Source organism: Dipteris shenzhenensis, chromosome 21 (genome assembly GCF_047967505.1).
Source record: "Dipteris shenzhenensis isolate YYH24624 ecotype China chromosome 21, Dip_SZ_1.0, whole genome shotgun sequence".
Classification (NCBI taxonomy): Eukaryota; Viridiplantae; Streptophyta; class Polypodiopsida; order Gleicheniales; family Dipteridaceae; genus Dipteris; species Dipteris shenzhenensis.
In genome coordinates, this window is record NC_141616.1 from 39,547,290 (window position 1) to 39,568,690 (window position 21,401).

Here is a 21,401-nt window from a genome sequence, read left to right on the forward strand (position 1 = left end):
AGTGTCAGCCATACAACATGCCAAACCACCCAAAAACATAATGCAGCTTCAAGATTTATAGGCTAGATTAAATGGCACTGCAGATTTCTTAGATACCTTGCTACTGATATATGCTATCCACTCACAAAACTGACAAGGGAAACTGAGCCACATTTGGGGTGATCCACAACAATATGCTTTTAATATCCTGAAGAAAATGTTGGTGGTAGCACCTATACTACAACCCCCTGACTGGACTCTTCCATTTGAGGTTTTTGTTTATGCTTCTAATGTAGCAGTAGGTGCAGTGCTTATGCAGCAAAAAACACCTAATTGGTTCAAACTAGTTTACTATGCCAGCATAATCTTAACAAAGCATGAAAAGAACTATGCAGTCACAAAGAGGGAAGCACTTGGAATGATCTATGCATTGCAAAAATTTAGGCATTATTTATTGGGCAACAAAGTGATTTTTCATGTAGACCATTAAGCTCTCATTTACTTGGTGAATAAACAACAATTGATAGGAAGATTGGCTAGATCAATGCTCTTGTTGCAAGATTTTGACTATAGCATTGTGCATAGGCCTAGAAAGCAACATGTCATTGCTAATTACTTGAGCAAGCTACAATCAAGGGAAGCTCCAACAGGTATACCAAATCAACTTCCTGATGTAGGCATTTTTATGGTAAGAATTGAAGAACCACCAAATGGGTATGATAAAATGTTGTTCTTTCTTACTGATGGTTTGATCCCTGAAAAATTAACTAGGGATCAGAGAAAGAAACTTGTTTTATAGAGCAAACCTTTTCTAGTAATTGCTAGTGTTTTGTATAGAAGAGGAATTGACCAAGTGATTAGAAGATGTGTGCAAGATCATGAGCAAAAGGCTGTCCTAGTTGAAGCCCATGGAGGACCAGCAGGAGGACACTTCTCTAGAGATATTACAGGTAAAAAGATTTTGCAAGCTGGTTTGTGGTGGCCTACAATTTTTAAAGATGCTCATAATTGGGCCAAAGCATGTTTGCCATATCAGAGAGATGATAGGCCACTTGACAGTGATAAGATGCCCCATCAACCAATTCTCCCCTTGGGACCTTTTTAGAAATGGGGACTAGATTTTATTGGACCCATCAAACCTCTAGCAAAGTTTTCAGGTAATCAATATATTTTGGGTGCCACTGACTATTGTACAAAATGGGTTAAAGCTGTAGCACTCAAAACATGCAAGGCTAGAAGTGTGGCACATTTTCTTTATCCCAACATTGTCACTAGATTTGGTGTTCCTATTGAAATAGTGTATGGCAGAGGGACCCATTGCATCAACAAAACAATTAGGAAGATGACCAAAATGCACATGATGTTGCATAAAAAGTCTATAGCCTATTACCCATAAGCCAATGGGTAGATTGAGAGCTCCAACAAACTGATGAAAAAAGTGTATAGAAGAACAGTAGTAGCTGATCACCCAGAGGATTGGGATAAGCACTTGGATTTAATGCTATGGGCACTTAGAACAACACACAAGGTTGCAACTGGATTAACACCTTTCAAATTGGTGTATGGCTATGAGGTAGTAATGCCTATGGAATTTCTTATAGAGGTAGCTTGAGAGTGGCAATAGATAATAGACTATTCCCAGAAGATTCCATCAAAGCCATATTAAACAATTTCTACAATTGGATGAGGATAGGCTCACAAGCTCACATACGGCTTATATTATTCAGAAAAGGAGGGCAACATGGATTAATAGAAACATAAAGTTCAAGTTGTTCAAGAAACGTGATTTAGTGTTGATGTTCAATACAAAGTTATGAAAATGCCAGGGATGTTTAAGCTAAGATATGATGGCCAATTCAAAGTACTTGAGGCTTTTGATCAAGGCACCTTCCAATTGGCTAACCTTCATGGCAATACATTTGACAGACCAGTGAATGGTTTCAGGCTAAAACCTTATATTGGGCCTGACCCCACTCAAGCAAAGATAAATAAAATCTCTCTGTAGCTCTCTATTGACATCAATCAAGATGACTTTTGTGTTTCAACTATTCAGGTTGAAGGATTTGTGTACAACAGACCTCAACAGAAGTCTAACTCTGCTACAGACATCCTTACTCTAGCCATTGAAATATCAGGGCTCAGGCAACATACAATTTTGCTTCAGCAAAAACAACAAAGAATGACTCCAAAGAATACAACCAGCAACCACTTCTATGGGTTGCAACTTATTTCCACAAATTACAATGATACTACATCAGGTCACCAAGTTTTACACAAGGTGGCAGTGCATAAACAATCTCCACTATAGTTCCTAAAGGCAAGCTCAATGCCAAAGTTGAGCTTCAGAGAACCACCAAAAAAAAAAAAATCCAACTAAAGTCTGACGCCATTCTGACAAACAGAAAAGAAAAGAGTTGTCTCATCTCTAACAAAACTCATTTATGCTCTAAACCATACAAATCCAATCACATAAAGAGTGAAGGTACATGAATTTAGCAAATGCGGCCATAGCAGAAACATTGGACCCAATGGCAATCCCGACCACGAAGGGTTCAACTCCAATCCAACTCCTATGATGCCCATGACTGAGTACTCCGAGTATGATCCGAGTTTGCTGACCAGTGTGTCTGATTTCGACTCCAATCCGATGGGCACGCGGGAGTGGACAAACAACTCCAACTCTGATCCGCCCATCACGTGTGACATGAATCCTACTATCTGACCCAATTTCTACTCCGATCTGACGAGTCTTTTCAAGTTTGCTCGGACAACATAGTCCAATTCCGATCCAACTGAGACGTCCGATTCCGATCTGCTTCAGGCAAAAGAAAAGACTACGCGTCTGATCTGACCAATAATTCGACATCCAACCTAGCTCTGACGTTCAAATGAGACTCTGACAGCACCTCGACTCTCCACCAAAACCAACACAATCTATGCCACGTGTACTGGATTCTTCGTACCGACCACACAGCCCAAGGATGTACAAGGTATTAAATCGAGTCCTGTCGACAAGCCTTTTCCCTTGGATAAGGCTCTCACTCCCACAATCGCCATTCTCGTCAAACCCTGCCCAACGAACTCCATCATGGAGTATAACAGCCGTAGTGCCAAATGCAAGATCAACACTAGTCCCTCCCAATCACCAAAATGCACTATCAGTTCCCTGCATGCTGAACTGATTGATCGTCAATCGCCACAGCACATTGACGCAAGCTTCTCCCATGCAACTGATCTACAAATGGTGCCCAAGAGAAGCCACCCATCGGCTCACACTTCCCAGTACCTTAGAACAGCCAGAGCTAACCCTTGAGCTCTTAAGCGATGCAACACTCCTCAATGCAGACGTGGGTCGCAAGGTCTTTCACCCCTGCTTGTAAAAGCCCGTGCAAGAGCTCGTCCAAGGAAAACGCTATACTCATAGTGAACCCGGAGGAGATTGAATCGGAGGGAAAACCACCCCTTCCTCCACTAAAGAAGCAGATGCTCACGGTGGCCAGCTTTGCGAACTTCAATGTATCGTTGGATCTCTCCAAACATCAAAAGTGGCTAAAGAAAATCAATTTATTGTAGTATGCGAGCTTCCCTTGGACATCATGGAAGGCACCCCAGGATGCACTAGCACAATATGAGAGCTTATGCTTGCAGAGAATGTAATGGTTTCCCCTAAAATTATAGCACAGGTCTTTCACCTACCCATTATCAAGGAGGTTGTGTATAAGAAGGATGTCAATTCCGACATGCATAAAGAATTCGGGCCACCAGAGACATCCTTCTTATACACAACAAGGAGGTTGTGTATAAGAAGGATGTCGATTCCAACATGCATAAAGAATTCGGGCCACCAGAGACACGAATTTTTTTTTTAAAATCAATAATATTCAGGATTCGAGAAGGCACCAGTAGCTTATTTGGTATTTGGAGAGAATGCAGTTGCTAGTAAAGACAAATACTATGAGTAGGGATTCTTATGCAATGCTAAGTGCAGTCGAGAAGGGGACAATGATATTGCGGGCACATCTGCTCCACTCATGGCTTATGAGCGAGATAGCCAAAAAGGATTCGAGTGCTTCAAATACTCATTCCAAGATAGCACCATTTATTGCTGCCTTATTTGAATTTGCTGGCCAGATCAATATGAGAAACTCGGAGGTAATCATTCAGTACCGAGAGGAGCGCACCAAAGCAATGCAAGACATACAGCATCAGGAAGAAAAGACAAAGCAAGCCATGCTTCAAGCTTTGGAAGATGCTCAATACTCCAAAGATGAAGCTACTATGGCCAATTTTTGGCAAAACACCTATGGGATACACCCTTAGCAGGAGAAGAGCTGTTAGCTAGCCTAGAAGAGCCCAAATCTACCAAGAAAATTAAATTAAATCCTTGGGCAAAATCCATGCTTCCAAACGTAGAGACCTAGAAAAAATCCAGAGGAGGACATTGCCAGTCTATTGCTGACATCGCCTCCTAGAAGCCCCTTCGAGGCCTTTTTCCCTATCCACAAATTGATAGAGTTGCAACAATCCCCAACACAAGATGTGACCAGTCCACCAGCAACAGGAATAGTCTCCAACATGGAGGCAGAACATGCCCTCATAGTCTTGTAGAACTATTTTGATAAGCAGAGAAAGGTACAGATGCAGTTGCAAAAGCAAGTGTAAGAGTTGACAGAAGATAAGAAGGCGGTACACGAGTATATGCCTAAGCAGTCAAAAATGCAAAAGAAGTTCGACAACACTCAGTTGGAAATAGAGGCAATCAAGAAAGAATATGCCCAATATAGAGGTGCAGGAGAAGCAAATCTCGAAGCTCACTGTCCAAGTGAGAGTACAAAAGGAATGCCTGCCAACTGTAACAACTTGGCTATAGGAAATGAAAGCAAAAATTTTTCTGCAACTAGATCGAATGGGTGCAGCCCACACAAACTTAAATATTGAAAATATTATACTGAAGGAATGAATCCATGCATTGGAAGGAGTTGAACAACAGCTCAAGGACATGGCAGAAGAGGTAGATGGAGTTTTCCTCAACTCCTCCGAAATCAAAGATATGAAGAATCAGTCGGTAAAGACGTCTCAAGACCTATGGTCAAATCTCAAAAAATGCCTGTTCGTAATTGCTCAAAGACCTTATGATGCCTTTGCATCTGCTGCATATGCATATGATATCATGGCACATGAATTAGAGACGCTTCGATCTAAAGCATAGGATGTGAAACAGAGGTAGATGCCCATGCATGATGACACATCATTGTTTGATTTGAAAGCACAATTTGAGAAGCTGGTTGCAACACAATTCAGTAGAATCTGTCAACAGAGTTGGATGCAAAGCACAACACAATCATGGATGCCACATATAAGGACACAAAAAACACAGCAACCTCAAGCCATGCCTTAGCCTCTGGTGCAGATATTGCAGAAGAACATGCAACATTTGAGGAGGAATCACAACTGAACAAGTACATCAAAGAGGATGTGGATGAGGCAAACCCAATTGTTACTAAGGGAGCAGTCATAGACCTAAACTCCACCCACACCATCAGAGTTAAGTTAATGGATTACTTCCAGTGAAGGGTTCGAGGAGACCACTTTTTTTGCAAAAAAAAAGTTTTACCACCGGGTGTGCCAGGTGTTGAGGATGACTCCTCCACCCACGTGGACCTTAACCAAGGAGGGTTAGTAGACCTCTAGTAAGGGGGGATTACAATACCAACAAGTAATGGATACTTTTATAACTGTAGGGATAGTTATAACAGTCCCTAACAGCATGTAGTAATGGCCTTATCCACCACATCATTTCTGGGACTATGTCTGTCTTCTAACTGTTATCCAACTGAGGTCGGAATACCATCGGATGTTGTTATAAGTTGGTCATCACCTCCTGCATGGATTGACTTGTTGCTATCTGTTGTAATACAAACTATACACAATATTTCCACTCTACAAATGATTTTCTCGGCTATTTGTATGCTTTGTATAGTCACTTTCTTTTTTGACATTAAGCAAATTTAAGTCCGCAACCCTGGCATTCCCATTGCCAAGAGTGGATGTGTGTAGCAGCCTCCACTCCTGAATCTCTTTCCAAATCTCCTCCTCCTCTTCTCAAACCTTCTGTGAACCTCCATCTTCCTCTCTCCAAATGCTCCACATGGATCCTTCCCTTAAAGAATAGTAAAAAGCATTGATAAGGCCTAGTTAGACTTGATTGAAGTTGCATGCCTACTTCAAAAATACTTTCCATTGAGCATTATGATAATCCATGTGCACCTACTTGTACACATTGTGGATGAGGTAGCCATGGTAGGAACGAATCACAATCACTAGAAGTTTTTTCTAAAATCATGGAGGGATTTATGATGCACAAAGAAAGGCCTAAGGCAATTTCAAAGATGACATTGTCAGGTTTAGAATCTTGTAATATCATTTCATTTATTGTTCATAGTTGTATATCTATAAACTATTGTTTGTTTGTGGAATTATGCTAATTTTTTTAAATCTTTCCAATGTCACATTGGCCCTCTTATGATTGGTGGATTTTTCATTTTGGCCAAAAGGCCCCAACATGAGCTCGCTTTTTTCCTAATGCTAATTTTCCATTAGAAGTAAAGGCAACCTTCAAGTTATACATACATTTAATTGGGTTTTTTATACCTACAAAAATATTTTTCTCATATCTCTCTTCTATTTTTTTCAACATACATGGTGCCTTTGGTAAAATCACCTTTCCATTTTTGTGTTTTGACCAAAAGTCCATTTTTGTTCTATTAGGCTATCTCTATCATGATCATATGCTTCCATGTACTTTTTGTCACATTTTTCAATATATACATTGGTTCGAATAGATTTTATGACTTTATGATGCCTCCAATAAGGGAATGTCAAATATGGAAAGATGTTACATGCCAAGCAGAGGCATTTGGAATTTTGGATCATGCTAAAGCTACTCCCAATCTTTGAATCTCATGATTGGAGGAATAAGAGCTAGTTCTTCAACACTTAAGAGATGGATCTTATTGACATGGATGGCCCATAGGAAGAAACCATCTTTGTCTCTCATATAGTATCTTTGAAAGATTTTTGGAACTTGTTATGCTATTTCACTAAATTCTAGCTCAATGACATAAAATGCAAGACATGAATTTACCAAACAATGAAATTTTTTACTATTTCACTATTTTGCTGATATTCCATTGATAAGTTCTCTAGAAAAATGCCAAATTTGACTATTTTTCTAGTAAAAAGTTGGTAAAAGTAAAAAAAATGCTTCCCTATTTGGACTCTAAAATTTTTCTCTGTTGATCAAACACATTTCAAGTAAAGGCATAAAACTCATGGGAAAAATGCAACGTGTACTCACAAAGTTTGATGTGCAATGGATATCATTATGGTTTCCCTCAACAAAAATGGAATGCATTGATTGCTTTCCAACTAGATCCAAATCCATAGCTAACAAAAATATAGCATGGTATTAGAGAGAGTGGGCATCTATCTACAAAAGATCACACATGCACACACACACACACACACACACACACACACACTACATACATACATACATATGTATATGTACATAATAGCTTCTAAGACATCTCTCCTAGCATCGCTATGAACTTTTGTAGGTGCATGCCTACTCTCTTGGATGCCAATCTAGCACGACACTCTCTTCAATTACTATCTAGCATTGGACCCCTTGTGTCAAGTGTATAGAGGGTGGAAGGAGAGTTATTGAGAAATAATGGGGATTAAGGAGAGGGGGATTGAAGAGAGAGAGCGAAAGAGAGAGAGAGAGAGACAGGGAAAAAGAGGCAAGTGGGGGCTATTGTGAGGGGGATACTGGAAAGGGGGTGAGGAAGAGAGGGGACGAGGTACTATTGGGAGAAAGAGAGGAAAGGGAGGGGAAGTGGGGATATTGTAGGATGAGTTTTGGCAAGGGAGGAGGATAGGAGGGGAAGTGGGGATATTGTGGGATGAGTTTTGGCAAGGGAGGAGGATGGGAGGCAAGTGGGGGATGGGGCTAGTGGGGGATGTTGTGAGAAAGAAAGGTGAGGGAGGAAGAAGGGAGGTGAGGGGTGGCTCTTATGAGAAAGAGAGGTGAGTGAGGAGGGAGGGGAGGGGGGACTAATGCAGGACAAGATTTGGCAAGGGAGGTGAGGGGGACTATTGTGAGAAAGAGAGATGAGGGAGAGGTAACAAAGGCAAGGCAGGGATTGTGTGACAAAGAGAGGAAGAGAGGAAATGGAAAGAGAGTCAAGGGGGAGTTGTTTGGAGGAAGAGAGGTGAGGGGTGAGGAAACAATGTGAGGAGGGGTTGTTATGAGAAACTGAAGTGAGGGAGAAGGAAGGGAGGTCAACATCAATGTGCTTTTAGCTTATGTGTGAGTCTTTGATGGGTATGATAATTTGCACAAGCCTTAATATTACTCATGTTAAGGCCTATGCAAAGTATCAAGCCCATTGGAGATCATTTGCATGGTTGGGAAATATATTTTGTTGTTTCTTATTATGCATCATGCATGTGAGTTAAAAAAGTAGGTGTCAGTGTGCTTGTAACTTGTGTGTGTGTCTTCAATGGATATGATATTTTTCACATTTGTTAATTAAAGACCATGAAAAGTGTCATACCCATTAGAGATAATTTGCATGGCTGGGCATACATATTTCCTTGTTTCTTACGACACATCATGCATGAGCGTTAAAAAATAGGCATCCGTGTGCTTCTAGCCTATGCATGTCTCTTTGATGGATATGATACCTTGTAGATGCCTTAATCTTACTCACATTAAGGCCCGTGCAAAGTATCATACTACCCATTGGATATCATTTTCATGGTTCGGGATGGATATTTACATGTTTCTTACCACATATCATGCAAGAGTGTTAAAACTAGACATTAGCATGCTTCTGGCCTATGTGTGTGTGTCTGATGGGTATGATACTTTACACACGTCTTAATATTACTCACATTAAGTCCTATGTAAAGTATAATACACATTGAATATCATTTGCATGATTAGGCATGCGTATTTTCTTGCTCCTTACCTACATGGATCATGCATTAGGGTTGAAAAAAAGCATTGGTGTGCTTCTAGCCTATGTGTATTTCTTTGATGGATACGCTACTTTGCACAAGCCTTGATCTTACTCACATAAAGGCCCATATGGAGTATCATACACATTGAAGATCATTTTCATGGCTGGTCATGAATATTTTCTTGTTTCTTATGACACGTCAAGTAGGCATTGGTATACATGAGTGTTAAAAGTATGCATTGGTGTGCTTGTAACTTGTGCTTTTAGCCTATGTGTGTGTCTCCAATGGGTATGATACTTTTTACAAGACTTAATCTTACTCACATTAAGACTAATGCAAAGTATCATACCTAACACATATCATTTACATGGTTAGACATGCATATTTCCTTATTTCTTACCAAGCATCACACATTGCTCTACTTGTAGCCTATGGATGTGTCTGTAATGGGTATGATAATATGTATGGGACTTAGAGTTACTCACATTAATGCCCATACAAAGTATCATGCCCATCAGAGATCATTTTCATGGTTGGGGATGCATATTTCTTTACTTCTTACCATGCATCACACATGAGCATTAAACAATAGGAACTAGTGTGCTTGTAGCCTATGTGTGCATGTGTCTATGATGGGTACGATACAATGCATATGTGTGTGTGTGTCTATGATGGGGTATGATACATTATATAGACCTTAACATTACTCACATTAAGTCTTGTGCAAAGTATCATACCCATCGGAGATCATTTGCATGGTTGGGCACTATATTTCCTTATTTCCTAACATGCGTCATGCATGATTGTTCTCTTTGTGTGTGTGTTTCCTTTTCACAGGCCTTAGTGTGAATAAGATTCGTTTTTAATCATAGCCATTGGATATTATCTGCATGGTTGGGCATGCATATTTCCTTATTTCTTACCCACACATGTCCTAGTGCCAGCCACTCTAGTTTTCATAAACAAGGCCGTTCATACATATTTATGTGCTTGAGCCCATAGTGACTTACAAGCACACCAAATGTTGTACCATCGCAAGACATGGAGCCATGATTTTACCTTACGCTATTAAAAAATAATTAGCTTAGTGTGCCTTTAAAAAAAGGCATATGCACCCTAAAACAAGGCCTTGCGCTACTCCAACCACAATAACACCTAGCATGTGCCATGAATATCTATACCATGAGTAGTTAGAGGCGAAACAATTTTAATCTCATTTCAACCATTGATGCCTAACATCCCCAAAGTCGTGGACCCCATTCGGGGATAAATGTCATCTCAAAAGGGCCTCATAAGGAATGGATCAGTGAAAGATTAGTTTTCATAATTCGATCCTATGTAAAGGGGTCATAATTGAGGACAAGGAGTTTTTGGTAGCTTGTACATGGTTTTGTCTTAGAATTATGGTCAAGGTTCTACCAAATGAAAAATAGCCTTACTTTATATTTTCTGTGGTGAAATGGAGTATCACCCTTGGCTTGGTAGCCTAATGATCAAGGCTCTTGCATAGGTATAGGTGATTTTGGGCTCCATTCCTGACAATGTGTGTCGCATATTATCTCTTTTGGTGGGCAAGGTGGACCACTTGAGGCACAAATATACACATGGCAGGTTCACACATTGTGTAGCTTGCACTGGCCCAATTTACAGTCCTACAACCATGGCGCCAAGCCAAGTTGTAGCTACCTTTTTTACTCTTCGTACAAGCCTTAAATGTAGCCCTTCCTATCTTTTTGAAAATATGGTTCTCCTTCTCTAACCCTACCGGTTTTCTTTGCAAATTCATGGTATCCCTTTAGCGACACCCCTACCTTTTTCAAATTGAAACCACTTTAGAACTAGCCATAGTAAATGCACATGCCACCTCAACATGGAATTGGCCCACAAAATCAAGCACATTCATGGCACACATCAAATACCTCTCTAATACTTTGAAATTAGGAAACCCTAATTTGAGGCCCTTTTGAGACACCCCATTTCTCACCTAACGACATGTCCCAATGCGTGCCACTAGGATTTTCCTAAACAGTGTGCATATGTGAACCTATTTATGGGACAAATTTTAGCATGATGCTTGTGACCATAGTGAAATATAGGTGCATAAAATTTTGCCCCATTATGAGATGAGGAGCCAAGGATTTGGCCTTATCCTATTGAAAGTTAATTAGCTCAAGGTGCACTAAAAAAAGGCATATGCACCCTAAAACAAGGCCCTATGCTACTCCAAAAGCAATAATACATAGCATGAATTATTATGCCATTGTGAACTATGGGAATAAAAATTTTGGTCTTGTTTTGACCATCAATACCCAACATCCCAATGAAAAACCAATGTCATGGACCCATGCATGTCCTAGTGCATGACACTAGGGTTTTTCTTAAAAAAGTGCATGTGCAAAGCTATTAATGGGACAAGATTTGGCACGGTGCTTGGGACCATAGTGACCTACAAGAGTACTAAATCTTGTCCCATTAAAAGACATGGAATCATGGATTTGGCCTTACCCTATTGAAAATTAATCAGCTTAGGGTGGGGTAACAAACAATATGTAGACTAAAATAAGGTTCTCATCTACTCTAAATGCAGTAAAACCTAGCATGAATCTTTAAACCATCATGATTTAGAGTCATAAAAACATTGATTGTATTTCATCCATCGATGCCCAACATCCCTATAACAAAACAACATGTGGGCAGATGTGTCCCTATACATTCCATTAGGGGTTCCTTAAAAACATGCATATGTAGACCTATTTATGGGACATAATTTAGCATGGTGCTTGGGACCATAGTGACATATAGGCACACCAAATCTTGTCCCATTATAAGACATGAAGCCATGTATTTGGCCTTACCCTTTTGAAAATCAATTAGCTTAGGGTGTGGTAAAGAAAGTCATACGCACCCTAAAACAAGGCTTTGTGCTACTATAAATGCAATAACACCTAGCGTAAACATGTGTACTGTCATGATTTATAGGCCTACCAATTTTAGGTCTTTTTTTGACCATCTATGCCCAATAGTGCCATGGATCCACATGTATCCCAGTGCATGCCACTAGGGTTTTCATTAAAAAATTAGATGTGAAGACTATTTATGGGACAATATTTTGCACAAGGCTTGGGACCATAGCGACCTATAGTGAGACCAAATCTTTTCCCATTTCAAGACATGGAACCATGGATTTGGCCTTACCCTATTGAAAAGTAATCATCTCAAGGTGTGGTCAAACATGCATATGCACCCCTTTAACAAGGCCTCCCAAGTGCAAAAATTTCATAATCCAATAGATGCCATCATTTTTAAAACTTAATCAATAATTGGAAATGAGAGAAATTTGAAAATTTTAAGGGAATCAAAAAATTGAGGAAATACATATTTACATAGTTTGCAATAAAAATATGGATGTAAATAGGGATTGAAATATTGATGGTAATATTTATGCTGTCAGGGTAAAAAATAACATGCCGAGTCCTCTTTGTTTCATTGCAAAATTTAAAGCTAGGATGCCTTTGATGGATGGTGGATGCACTTTTGTGGGTTCCAAATGGCAAAATTTGACTTTGGGGAGGTCTCATTAGGAGGGAAAAGGAACCTTTTAACATAGACCCTTGATTCAAATCCAATATCAATGGCTAAGATGGAGGTGCACATTGGAAAGCTAGGATGGAGCACTTTTTGGAGGGTGGAGGTCATTCTTGAAAGATCAAGGGCCTAGATTGAAGCACCTAGTTAGATGGCTTGGATTGCAATGCCATATGCTAGAATATCCTCTCTAAAATCCACTTGCACATCTATGGCCTAGGTTAAAACCCTTTAGCACTCATCTCCTCCCTTGGAGCTACAATCAAATATATGGCCTAGATTGAAGTGCATTCCCTCTTATCTCCTCCATTAGACCTTTGTGTCAATCAAGAGTGGATATCTGATCCCTCTATCCTTTGATGGTATTCCTTAAAAGATCATGGGTCTAAACTATGGGTTTGAGGTCTCCCCACCCTAAAATCTTTTGTCAACTTCAACATGGCATTTCAGAGCATTGTCATTGTTAGTATACCCCAAATTACTCTCTAATACCTTAGAAATAATCGTACACCTCAAATTACTCTCTAATCCCTTAGAAACACTAATTCAAGGCCATTTGAGACCCCATTTCTCTCCTAGTGATTTCCTTGACTTTTAGGAGGGTTTTCTATTAGTTCCAAGGCAAGTGATAGATCTCATTTAGTCTTTAATGAAGCTAAATTAAAATTTTGTATTCGACCTTATTGAAGTATGAAGATCTATTTGTCCTTCTCAGTGTAGCCAAAGTATGAAGAGGTGTTCAGTCTTCTCTGCAATACTAGATGATGAAGACTTCTCACTGAAAAGGAAGTACGAAGAGGAATTTAAGCTACTTGGACTAGGCTTTGAAACTTTAGGAGCCCCAATTGGTTAGACCTATGGATGATAGGTAATATCACCAGCATCCTAGAGACAAATAGGTAATGATTTGAGAATGACTAGTTGGCTATAAGTTATGCTTGAATAACCTTGATTGCTAAAGGTCTACTAGTCACCAAATCAGTGACTAGAGCCATCGTAGAATCTTAGTTTAGTAGGGAGTTTGCTATAAAAAGTCACAGTATGTGATTTTGGAAAAGGGAAATTGGTGTAGAAGGATGAGATTGAGTGGCATAATGTAGTTGTCAATTCAACTTAGAGCCAAGGGTGAATACTACAATGATGAGACTGAGCAAAGTCATGTCATTGCCAGTTGATCCTAGAACCAAGATGAGCACTACAATGGCTTAATTTGTAGTCACTTGTACTAAAACATCGACACATGCTTAGCAACATAATAAAGTTGCAATTTAAGCCCAACCCAATTGAAAAGCTAAGATGAGACAATTGCTACAACAATATAACAATATAGCTGCAAAGGAAAAGGTGATGAACAACCTAAATATTGCAAAATAGTGTAATGTAGTTGTAGACTAAGGGTGAAGGAGCTTAAGAAGTTGAAGGCTACAATAACATAAAACATGCATTTCATTAATTTTGGATTGGTGCACTCTCCAAATAAATTGTTATAAGTACTTTTGGAAAGTGCACTCTTCGAGTTCATTTTTATACATTACTTTGTAGTACGTAAAGATAAAACTTTTTGAACAAAATACACTCTTACAAACAAATTAAAACAAAAAATAAGATAATTCTATAAGTTTTCGGAAGCGCAAAAATTGAAAATTGTATATTTTGACGTAACATCTTATAGAGTCTTTTATATCTTCTAGGAACAGCATGACATTACATCAAAAGTGAATAGCATGATATTACATCAAAGGAAAAGTTACATAAAAAAACTGCATTTATGTATATGTATAGATGTATATATTGTTAAGTTCCATGCATGACATTACTTTACCATAAGACTTCTCTAAAATCTCTAAGATACCGTAATGGTGTCAATAAGCACGGGGTGCCTTTTTCCTTGTTTTTCCACTACCGACGTCATGCATAAGGGTAAAAAAATGCACACCCGAGTCTCTGATGGGCATGGTAATTAGCCCAAGTTCAATATCACCCACTCTAAGGTCCTCATAAGGAATCTTCTCGATTTGGATATTGATTCCATGGTTAGGGATGCATTTTCTTGTTTCTCACACCGTTGTCATGTACAAGGTCCAAAAACCATGCTCCCTTTTCACCATCTTTACGGTCACATTGTGCAATGAATTGCTTGCATGGTTAGGGACACAATTTTTTCTTGTTTTTCATCATGTGTCATGCACAATGTTAAAAACACACACATTGATGTGACAATTCAAATGCATGGTTATACAATGGGGATGATACTTTGTATGGCTCTCAAACTCACCCAGTTTAAGGGTTGTGCAAAGTATTGTGCACATTAGATATTATTTGCATGGTTGGAATGCATTTTTCCTTTTTATAACCACCTGTCATCCATGAGGGTAAATTCATGCATCAGGGTATCTCATTTGAACCTACAATATGAGGATATCCTTTTCATATGAGGGATGGATTTTTCCTTGCTTTTCACCAGCCATCATGCACAAGGGTAAAAAAATGTGCATTTCCCTTCTTTTTTACCACCCTTTAGATATCCTTTTCATGTCAGGGATGCAATTTTCCTTGTTTTTCACCTTCTGTCATGCGCAAGGGTAAAAAACATGCATAGGGTGTCTCATTCAAATGTGCAAGTCTCAGATGGGCACGGTAATTTTGTATATCCTCAATCTCATCCACTTTAACACCCATGCAAAATATCATGCCCATTGAACATCATTTGCATGGTCAGGGGCACATTTTTCCTTTTTTTTCCACACCCATGATGCACAAGGATAAAAAAACACGCATCGAGGTGTCCCATCTGAATGTGCAAGTATATGATACTTTGTATTGTCCTAAAACTCACCCACTTTAAGGCCCTTGCAAATTATCATGCACATCAGATATGATTTGCATGGTTGGGAACACATTTATCCTTGTTTTTCACCACTCATCCTGCACAAGGGATCAAACCTATGAGTCTCTGATGGGCACACTACTTTTAATGGGACTCTATCTCATTTTCTTTAAGGCTTGTGCAAATTATCCTACGTATCAGATATTATTTGCAAGGTAGGGAGCATAGTTTTACTTTTTTCACCTTAAAAAACGCACATTAGGGTTCTCAATCAAAGCCTGCGAGTCTTTGATGGGCACAATACTCTGCACGGGCTTCAAAATAACCTACTTTAAGGCCCATCCAAAGTATCGTGCCCATCAGATATCAGTTTCTTGGTTGGGGATGCATTTTTCCTTGTTATTTACTAGTCGTCATGTACAAGGGTTAAAAATCACACATTTATGTACCCGTATTGTGCCCATTTGATATCAATTTCATGGTTGGGTACACAATTTTTCTTATTTTTCTCACCATGCGTCATGCATGAATGACAAATAACATGCATCTATGGTTTTGGATATAGGATTTATAGCTTAGAGGTCTAGGGTTTAGAATATAGGGTCTAGGGCTTAATGTATAGGGACTCGAGTTTAGGTTGTAGGGGTTAGGGTTTAGGGTTTAGTGTATAAAGTATAGAATTTAGAAAGTAGGATTTAAGCATGATAAGGTATTTGCACCTTGTTTCATAAGCATGCCTTATATAGAATCCAGAAAAGGGGTTGGAAAAGAAGATTGACTATAATCCACATTCATGCAAGGATTTATTGTTTTGTTCGGAAAAAATAAATTAAAAAAAGAGGCCACAGTTGTGTGAGGGTAGGGTCTAAAGGGAATGGAGGGAAGGGGAACAAAATGGAGGAGGGAGGGGAGGGGAGGAAGGGAAGGGAAGGAAGATGAGGAGAGTGGAGGGGGGAGGGAAAGAAGCGAACAGGAAAGGTAAGGGAGGGGAGGGGATGGGAGGGAAGGGGGAGAGGGGAGGAAGGGGAGGGGGGAATGGGACGTTTGAATTCTAGGGAAGGGAAGGGAGAGGAGGGGGTGGAAGGAGTGGGGGAAGTTTGAATTCTAGGGAGGGAGAGGGAAAAGAAGGAGAGCATGAACTTTGAATTATTTTAGGGTTTCGTGGCCTATATGGTATATATTGACTCTCACCCCTCCGTGTGCGCATATTTTTGTTTCGTGTAGTGAACGATCACGATCACACGAGGGGATGTTAGGGAGGGGGAGGGGGAAGGAAGGGGATCCCTCCCCCCCCCTCCCCCTTCCCCCCCCCCCCCCCCTCTCTCTCTCTCTCTCTCTCTCTCTCTCTCTCTCTCTCTCTCTCTCTCTCTCAGCCCCCTCTCTCCCCTTCCCCACACCTCTCTTCCCCCCTCCCCTCTCATGTGGCCGCATGAGAGGGGAGAAGCAAGGAGGGGGGGTGGAGGGGAGGAAGAAGCACGGTTGTACAAGAGGGGAGAGGAGGGGAGGCGGGGAGGGGACGGGAGGGAGAAGGGAAAGAGGAGAGGGGGAGAGAGAGGAGAAAGAAGGGGGAGAGGGGAGGGGGGTCTATGGCCGCACCCCCTCTCCTCTCTATTTCTCTCCCCTCCCCTGCTCCCTATCTCATCCCCCCCTTTCCTTCCCTTCCCTTCCCTCCCCTCCCCTTCCCCCTACCTCACCCTCCTCTCCCCTTCCCTTCCCTTCCTCTTCCCCCTTCCTTCCCCTCTCTCCCCCTCCCCTTCCCCTTCCTTCCCTTCCCCTTTCCTCCCTCCCCTCCCCTTCCCCCTTGCCTTCTCTCTTCCCCCCCTTCCCTTCCCGCTCCCCCTACCCTCCATCAATAGTACTAGTCGAAAGAGCATGAATCCCATGCTGACATGGATGAACTAAAGGCCCGGGGGCATGTCTGTGCCATGTGCCCAAGTGCATCACACTCATGCCACCATACGTATAAGTGATATTCCATCGATGAACCACACGTATTCCCTGCCATGCACACATGTGCAATGCCCCTATGATGACATATCTACCAATGACCTATTGTCGGTGAACCGCATCTGTGTCATAATGTTAACCAATGATGCTTCACTCACTACTATCACATCTTTAAATGGCACAATTATAAAGTCCTTTGAGATTTTACCACTGTTGCTTTTTGAAACTCTGAAAGGTGTTTATTAGCACCATATAAAGTCTTGGAGATTTTAGAGTTCTAAAACTCTCAAAACATGTTTATTGACATGAGTATGATATCTTGAAGATTTAGAGGACTCTTATGATAAATTAATGTCATGCACGGGCCTTAATAACACACACACACACACACACACACATTTCATGCTTTTAAATTATTTTATTTATCTTAATTGTTAATAAGTTAAGAATATGTTATGTTTTTAAAGGAGGATTCTTAAAAATAAACATTATACTAGAGTAAGATGCGAATTTTAATTCCTGTTTTTTCATCATTAGTACCAAATGATGGTGTGAAGTTACCTTTTGATTTGGGCATGATATTTTAAGAAAGTAAACTTTTCATTTGGGAAGTATTTTTTAGCTAAATCCAAATACGAAAAATAGTCCAAAATTAATAAAATGCATGTTATAACAAATCTATGTAATGAAGGCAAGATTTGCACTAAAGACAAGTAGGAGTAACGAAGAAGTTGCAAGAAGTGCAAGGACATGAATCCCACTGAAGCCTTCATTAGAGGCAAATAGGATCCATACCATCCCTTGGGTTGTCATATTTCAAGCTAAGTATTACTATATATTCAGGTAGGGTTTGAAGCTCCTTGTTGATGAGCTAGCTCATGTGTAATCATGGAGCAAATTGGTGTAATCTTTCATAATGGATTGGATACTTCTATCTTATCATTTTATTTTTTTCATTCATAGTAGAGTATAGGACCGAAAAGAAGCTGTTGTCATGATCTATCTCTCAAAGAAAATATGTATTTTAGGGAACTAGTCTAGGATCCATTGTTTAACACACACGAGTCTAAAATTAATAAAAACACACACGAGTCTAAAATTAATGAAACACCTATTTAAATGGATAATTAATAACTTGTGGCAACCTATAGAAGTGTGTACAATGGAATATACATTAATGTCCATAGCAAATTTATTACTTAAAAATGATAGTTTAATAGGACCATACAAAAGCACTTATATTATTTTACTTGGAACAAAAGCACTTATATTATTTTACTTGGAAAAGCACTTTATTTTACTTGGAACAAGTTGATGATGCCTCACATTGTGCATGCCCTCTTTTAATGAAGTCTCTCAAATCCATTTCCTTTTATTGCCCATCCAATCCTACAACATTAAACAAACACCTTATTGTTGCAACTTAATTATGAGAATTAATACAAATTGTAAAATAACTTGTGTTGCTGGTGAGAGATCGGCATACTAACTCATTGCCACTAATTAACAATATAGTCAAGAATAATTTTAATTTATGTTTGCTAATCTCTTTACCTAATGCTCACACTAACGCTCTTTTTTTAAAGACTTTTTTGCTCTTGCACTTCTTTTTTCCTTGCTAGATATAGAGTTGTAGATTGCATTGATTGACTATATAGTGAAGAACTCCCTTTCTTTGAGTTTGCTTATCTCTTTAAGTAATGTTGCCTTATTTTATCAAGATTGTATTGCTATTGCAAATTGTGTTTTCCTTGCTAGATACACGGTGATAGGTTTCATGGAGAACTATATAATACAAAATTAATGTAGCAACCCTAGAGAGTCCACTTGTTAATGGTCCATGCAATGATATCCTAGAAGGGGGGACGTATAAGGCTATAGAATATACGAAAAATAATGATATAGCAACAATCACAAAGTCAGGGTTCCAAAAGGATTTGTGTGTAATTGAAGATAAATCCTAAGAGCATCATACTAGTACTAGATAGAGCTCGTGAAAATTATTTTGTGAACTCATTTCGTTGTCTAAAAATTTATCCTTCATTAAAAGAATGCAAGTGGCATAATGTTAAACATTTCCTAGAATTGATAAATGTTTGCAATTGTTTCCATAAATTTAAAATACATTTTTACCCTTGATAGATTGGTATATGATTGCACTTTTTGGATTTTCCACATGTTTTCTTTTTCTTAAATTAAAAATAATATGGTTCTTTTTGTACTCTCTCTCTCTCTCTCTCTCAATATATATATATATATAAAAGAAACAAACAAACAAGGCTCATTCATGCTCGCTTGTTGGATTTCCATTCCAAGATGGCCATTTCTACGGGCCACTCCAAGATAGCCATGTTACATTGTTGGGGAGTTGGTTTTAACTCAAACCTCAATTTGTTCACGGGACTTTGGCAAAGAAGTCGAGGATGAGCTTGTTGACATGTTGGGGGCATTGCTCCTGCATGAAGTGCGAGCCTTCTTCTATCCACTCCGATTCGAGCTTCGGAACGTCCTTCTTCATCACGCTTATGGCTTGCGTTGAAAAAGTAACGTAGTCACGTCCTCCAAGCACCAGCAGCACCGGAGCCTGGATGGTGTAATCTTCCTTCGTGTCCGGTTCCCTCGACTGTGATTGCTTTATAGATCTGCAAAGTCGTGGCAGTTCAATCCTTAAAGAGCCAATAGTCTAAGAAACAATTCCACCCAAAATGACGTTTGCTTCCATGAAATTTCAAGGGATTTACGGATGAGAAGGTGTTCAAAGCCCTTGCATGACGAAGGTACTTATGAACTCAACAATATATATCGAGACATTGTGAAATATAGTCAGAAAGCTTTGGGCTACGATACCTTCCTGAGTCCAGGTAGGGGACTTCAATCGGATAGCGGAATCCAGAATGCTGATAGAGTGAAGCATAGGCTTCCAGATCTTCCTCCGTTAGCCACTTTGGCAAGGGGCTTGCTGCATCGACAAGGTCTAGAATTTCTTGATCGTCAGCTGCCAGGGGAATCACACTTTTGCTAAACAATATGTATACTCTCCTCAGGACAGTCTTCACATCGAATCTATCAAAATCTGCCTGTGCTCTCCCAGGCTCCTACAAAACAACGCCTTCAATGAGTGAGCCGTCGTTCTTTCAGGAGAGAAAGAAGAGAGAGAGAAACTCACCCGCCAGCGCTTTAAATAGTGGCCATCAGGTAAGCTACCCGCTGTCATCTTCCTCACTGTGGGCCTGACGAACGGGATTCCCAGCACGACAAGGGCTTTGACGCGTTCGGGGTGCAAGAGTGCAAGCTGATAAGCAAGAAAAGCCCCGAAATCTTTGGCTACCACGAACACCTGCTCCTCTGTAACTGCAGCCAAAAGGCCCGCTAGGTCGTGCAGCAGATCGGCGAAGCTAGTTTTACTGGGATCAGTATTTTTTGTGAGACCATAACCGCGGTAGTCAGGAGCGATGGCGCAGAAACCAGCCTCTGCAAGTGCGAGGATCTGGTGACGCCAAGAGTACCAAATTTCGGGGAAACCATGGAGCAGCAAAACAGGAGGACCTGCAAAACAGCGCAATGTGGCATCAAAGACGATCGACAATGGTGGAGACAAAGAATTGAGCTAGAAAGGTGAGGAAGAAACCTGAGCCAAGCTGAGCGATGTGCATGTTGATACGGTTGGTGGGCACAAATTTGTGGAGGATACGGTCCATAGTGGAGGCGGCAATGAGAGACAAGGGAAACAGCCTCGTCCCGCTTCACATAATATAGAATGTCTCTCTCCTAGATTCTCTCTAAGTATACCCCCAATAAGAGACATGGTTAGAAATGAGCTTTTATGCAAAAAAGCTCATTTCCCATGTTAGATGTTTGGATGTCAAGTGGTTATCACTCCTCAGCATGTATAGACAATAGGTAAAATGTGGGTTTCATGTCATTTTGAACCCTCAAATGCACCGAGTCTCTTTTCCCACAAAAACATTTATGGCAAAAACTAATTTTCCATGTTAAACATCATAGTGTTTGCCCAAGATGTATAAGAGTCGTA

The 21,401-nt window shown here is 40.1% G+C and overlaps 1 protein-coding gene across 1 annotated transcript; it reads right to left on the reverse strand.

Moving 5' to 3' along the window:
* Positions 1 to 19,664: 19,664 nt before the first annotated feature.
* On the reverse strand, positions 19,665 to 21,067 carry LOC147888845 (epoxide hydrolase 2-like). The gene is made up of 4 exons (XM_087392951.1): positions 20,997 to 21,067; positions 20,535 to 20,914; positions 20,216 to 20,463; positions 19,665 to 20,010 (listed from the first exon to the last, which is right to left on the reverse strand). The coding sequence occupies exons 1-4, from the start codon at positions 21,064 to 21,066 to the stop codon at positions 19,764 to 19,766; spliced, it is 945 nt and encodes a 314-aa protein (XP_087249077.1). The 5' UTR covers position 21,067; the 3' UTR covers positions 19,665 to 19,763.
* Positions 21,068 to 21,401: the final 334 nt, after the last annotated feature.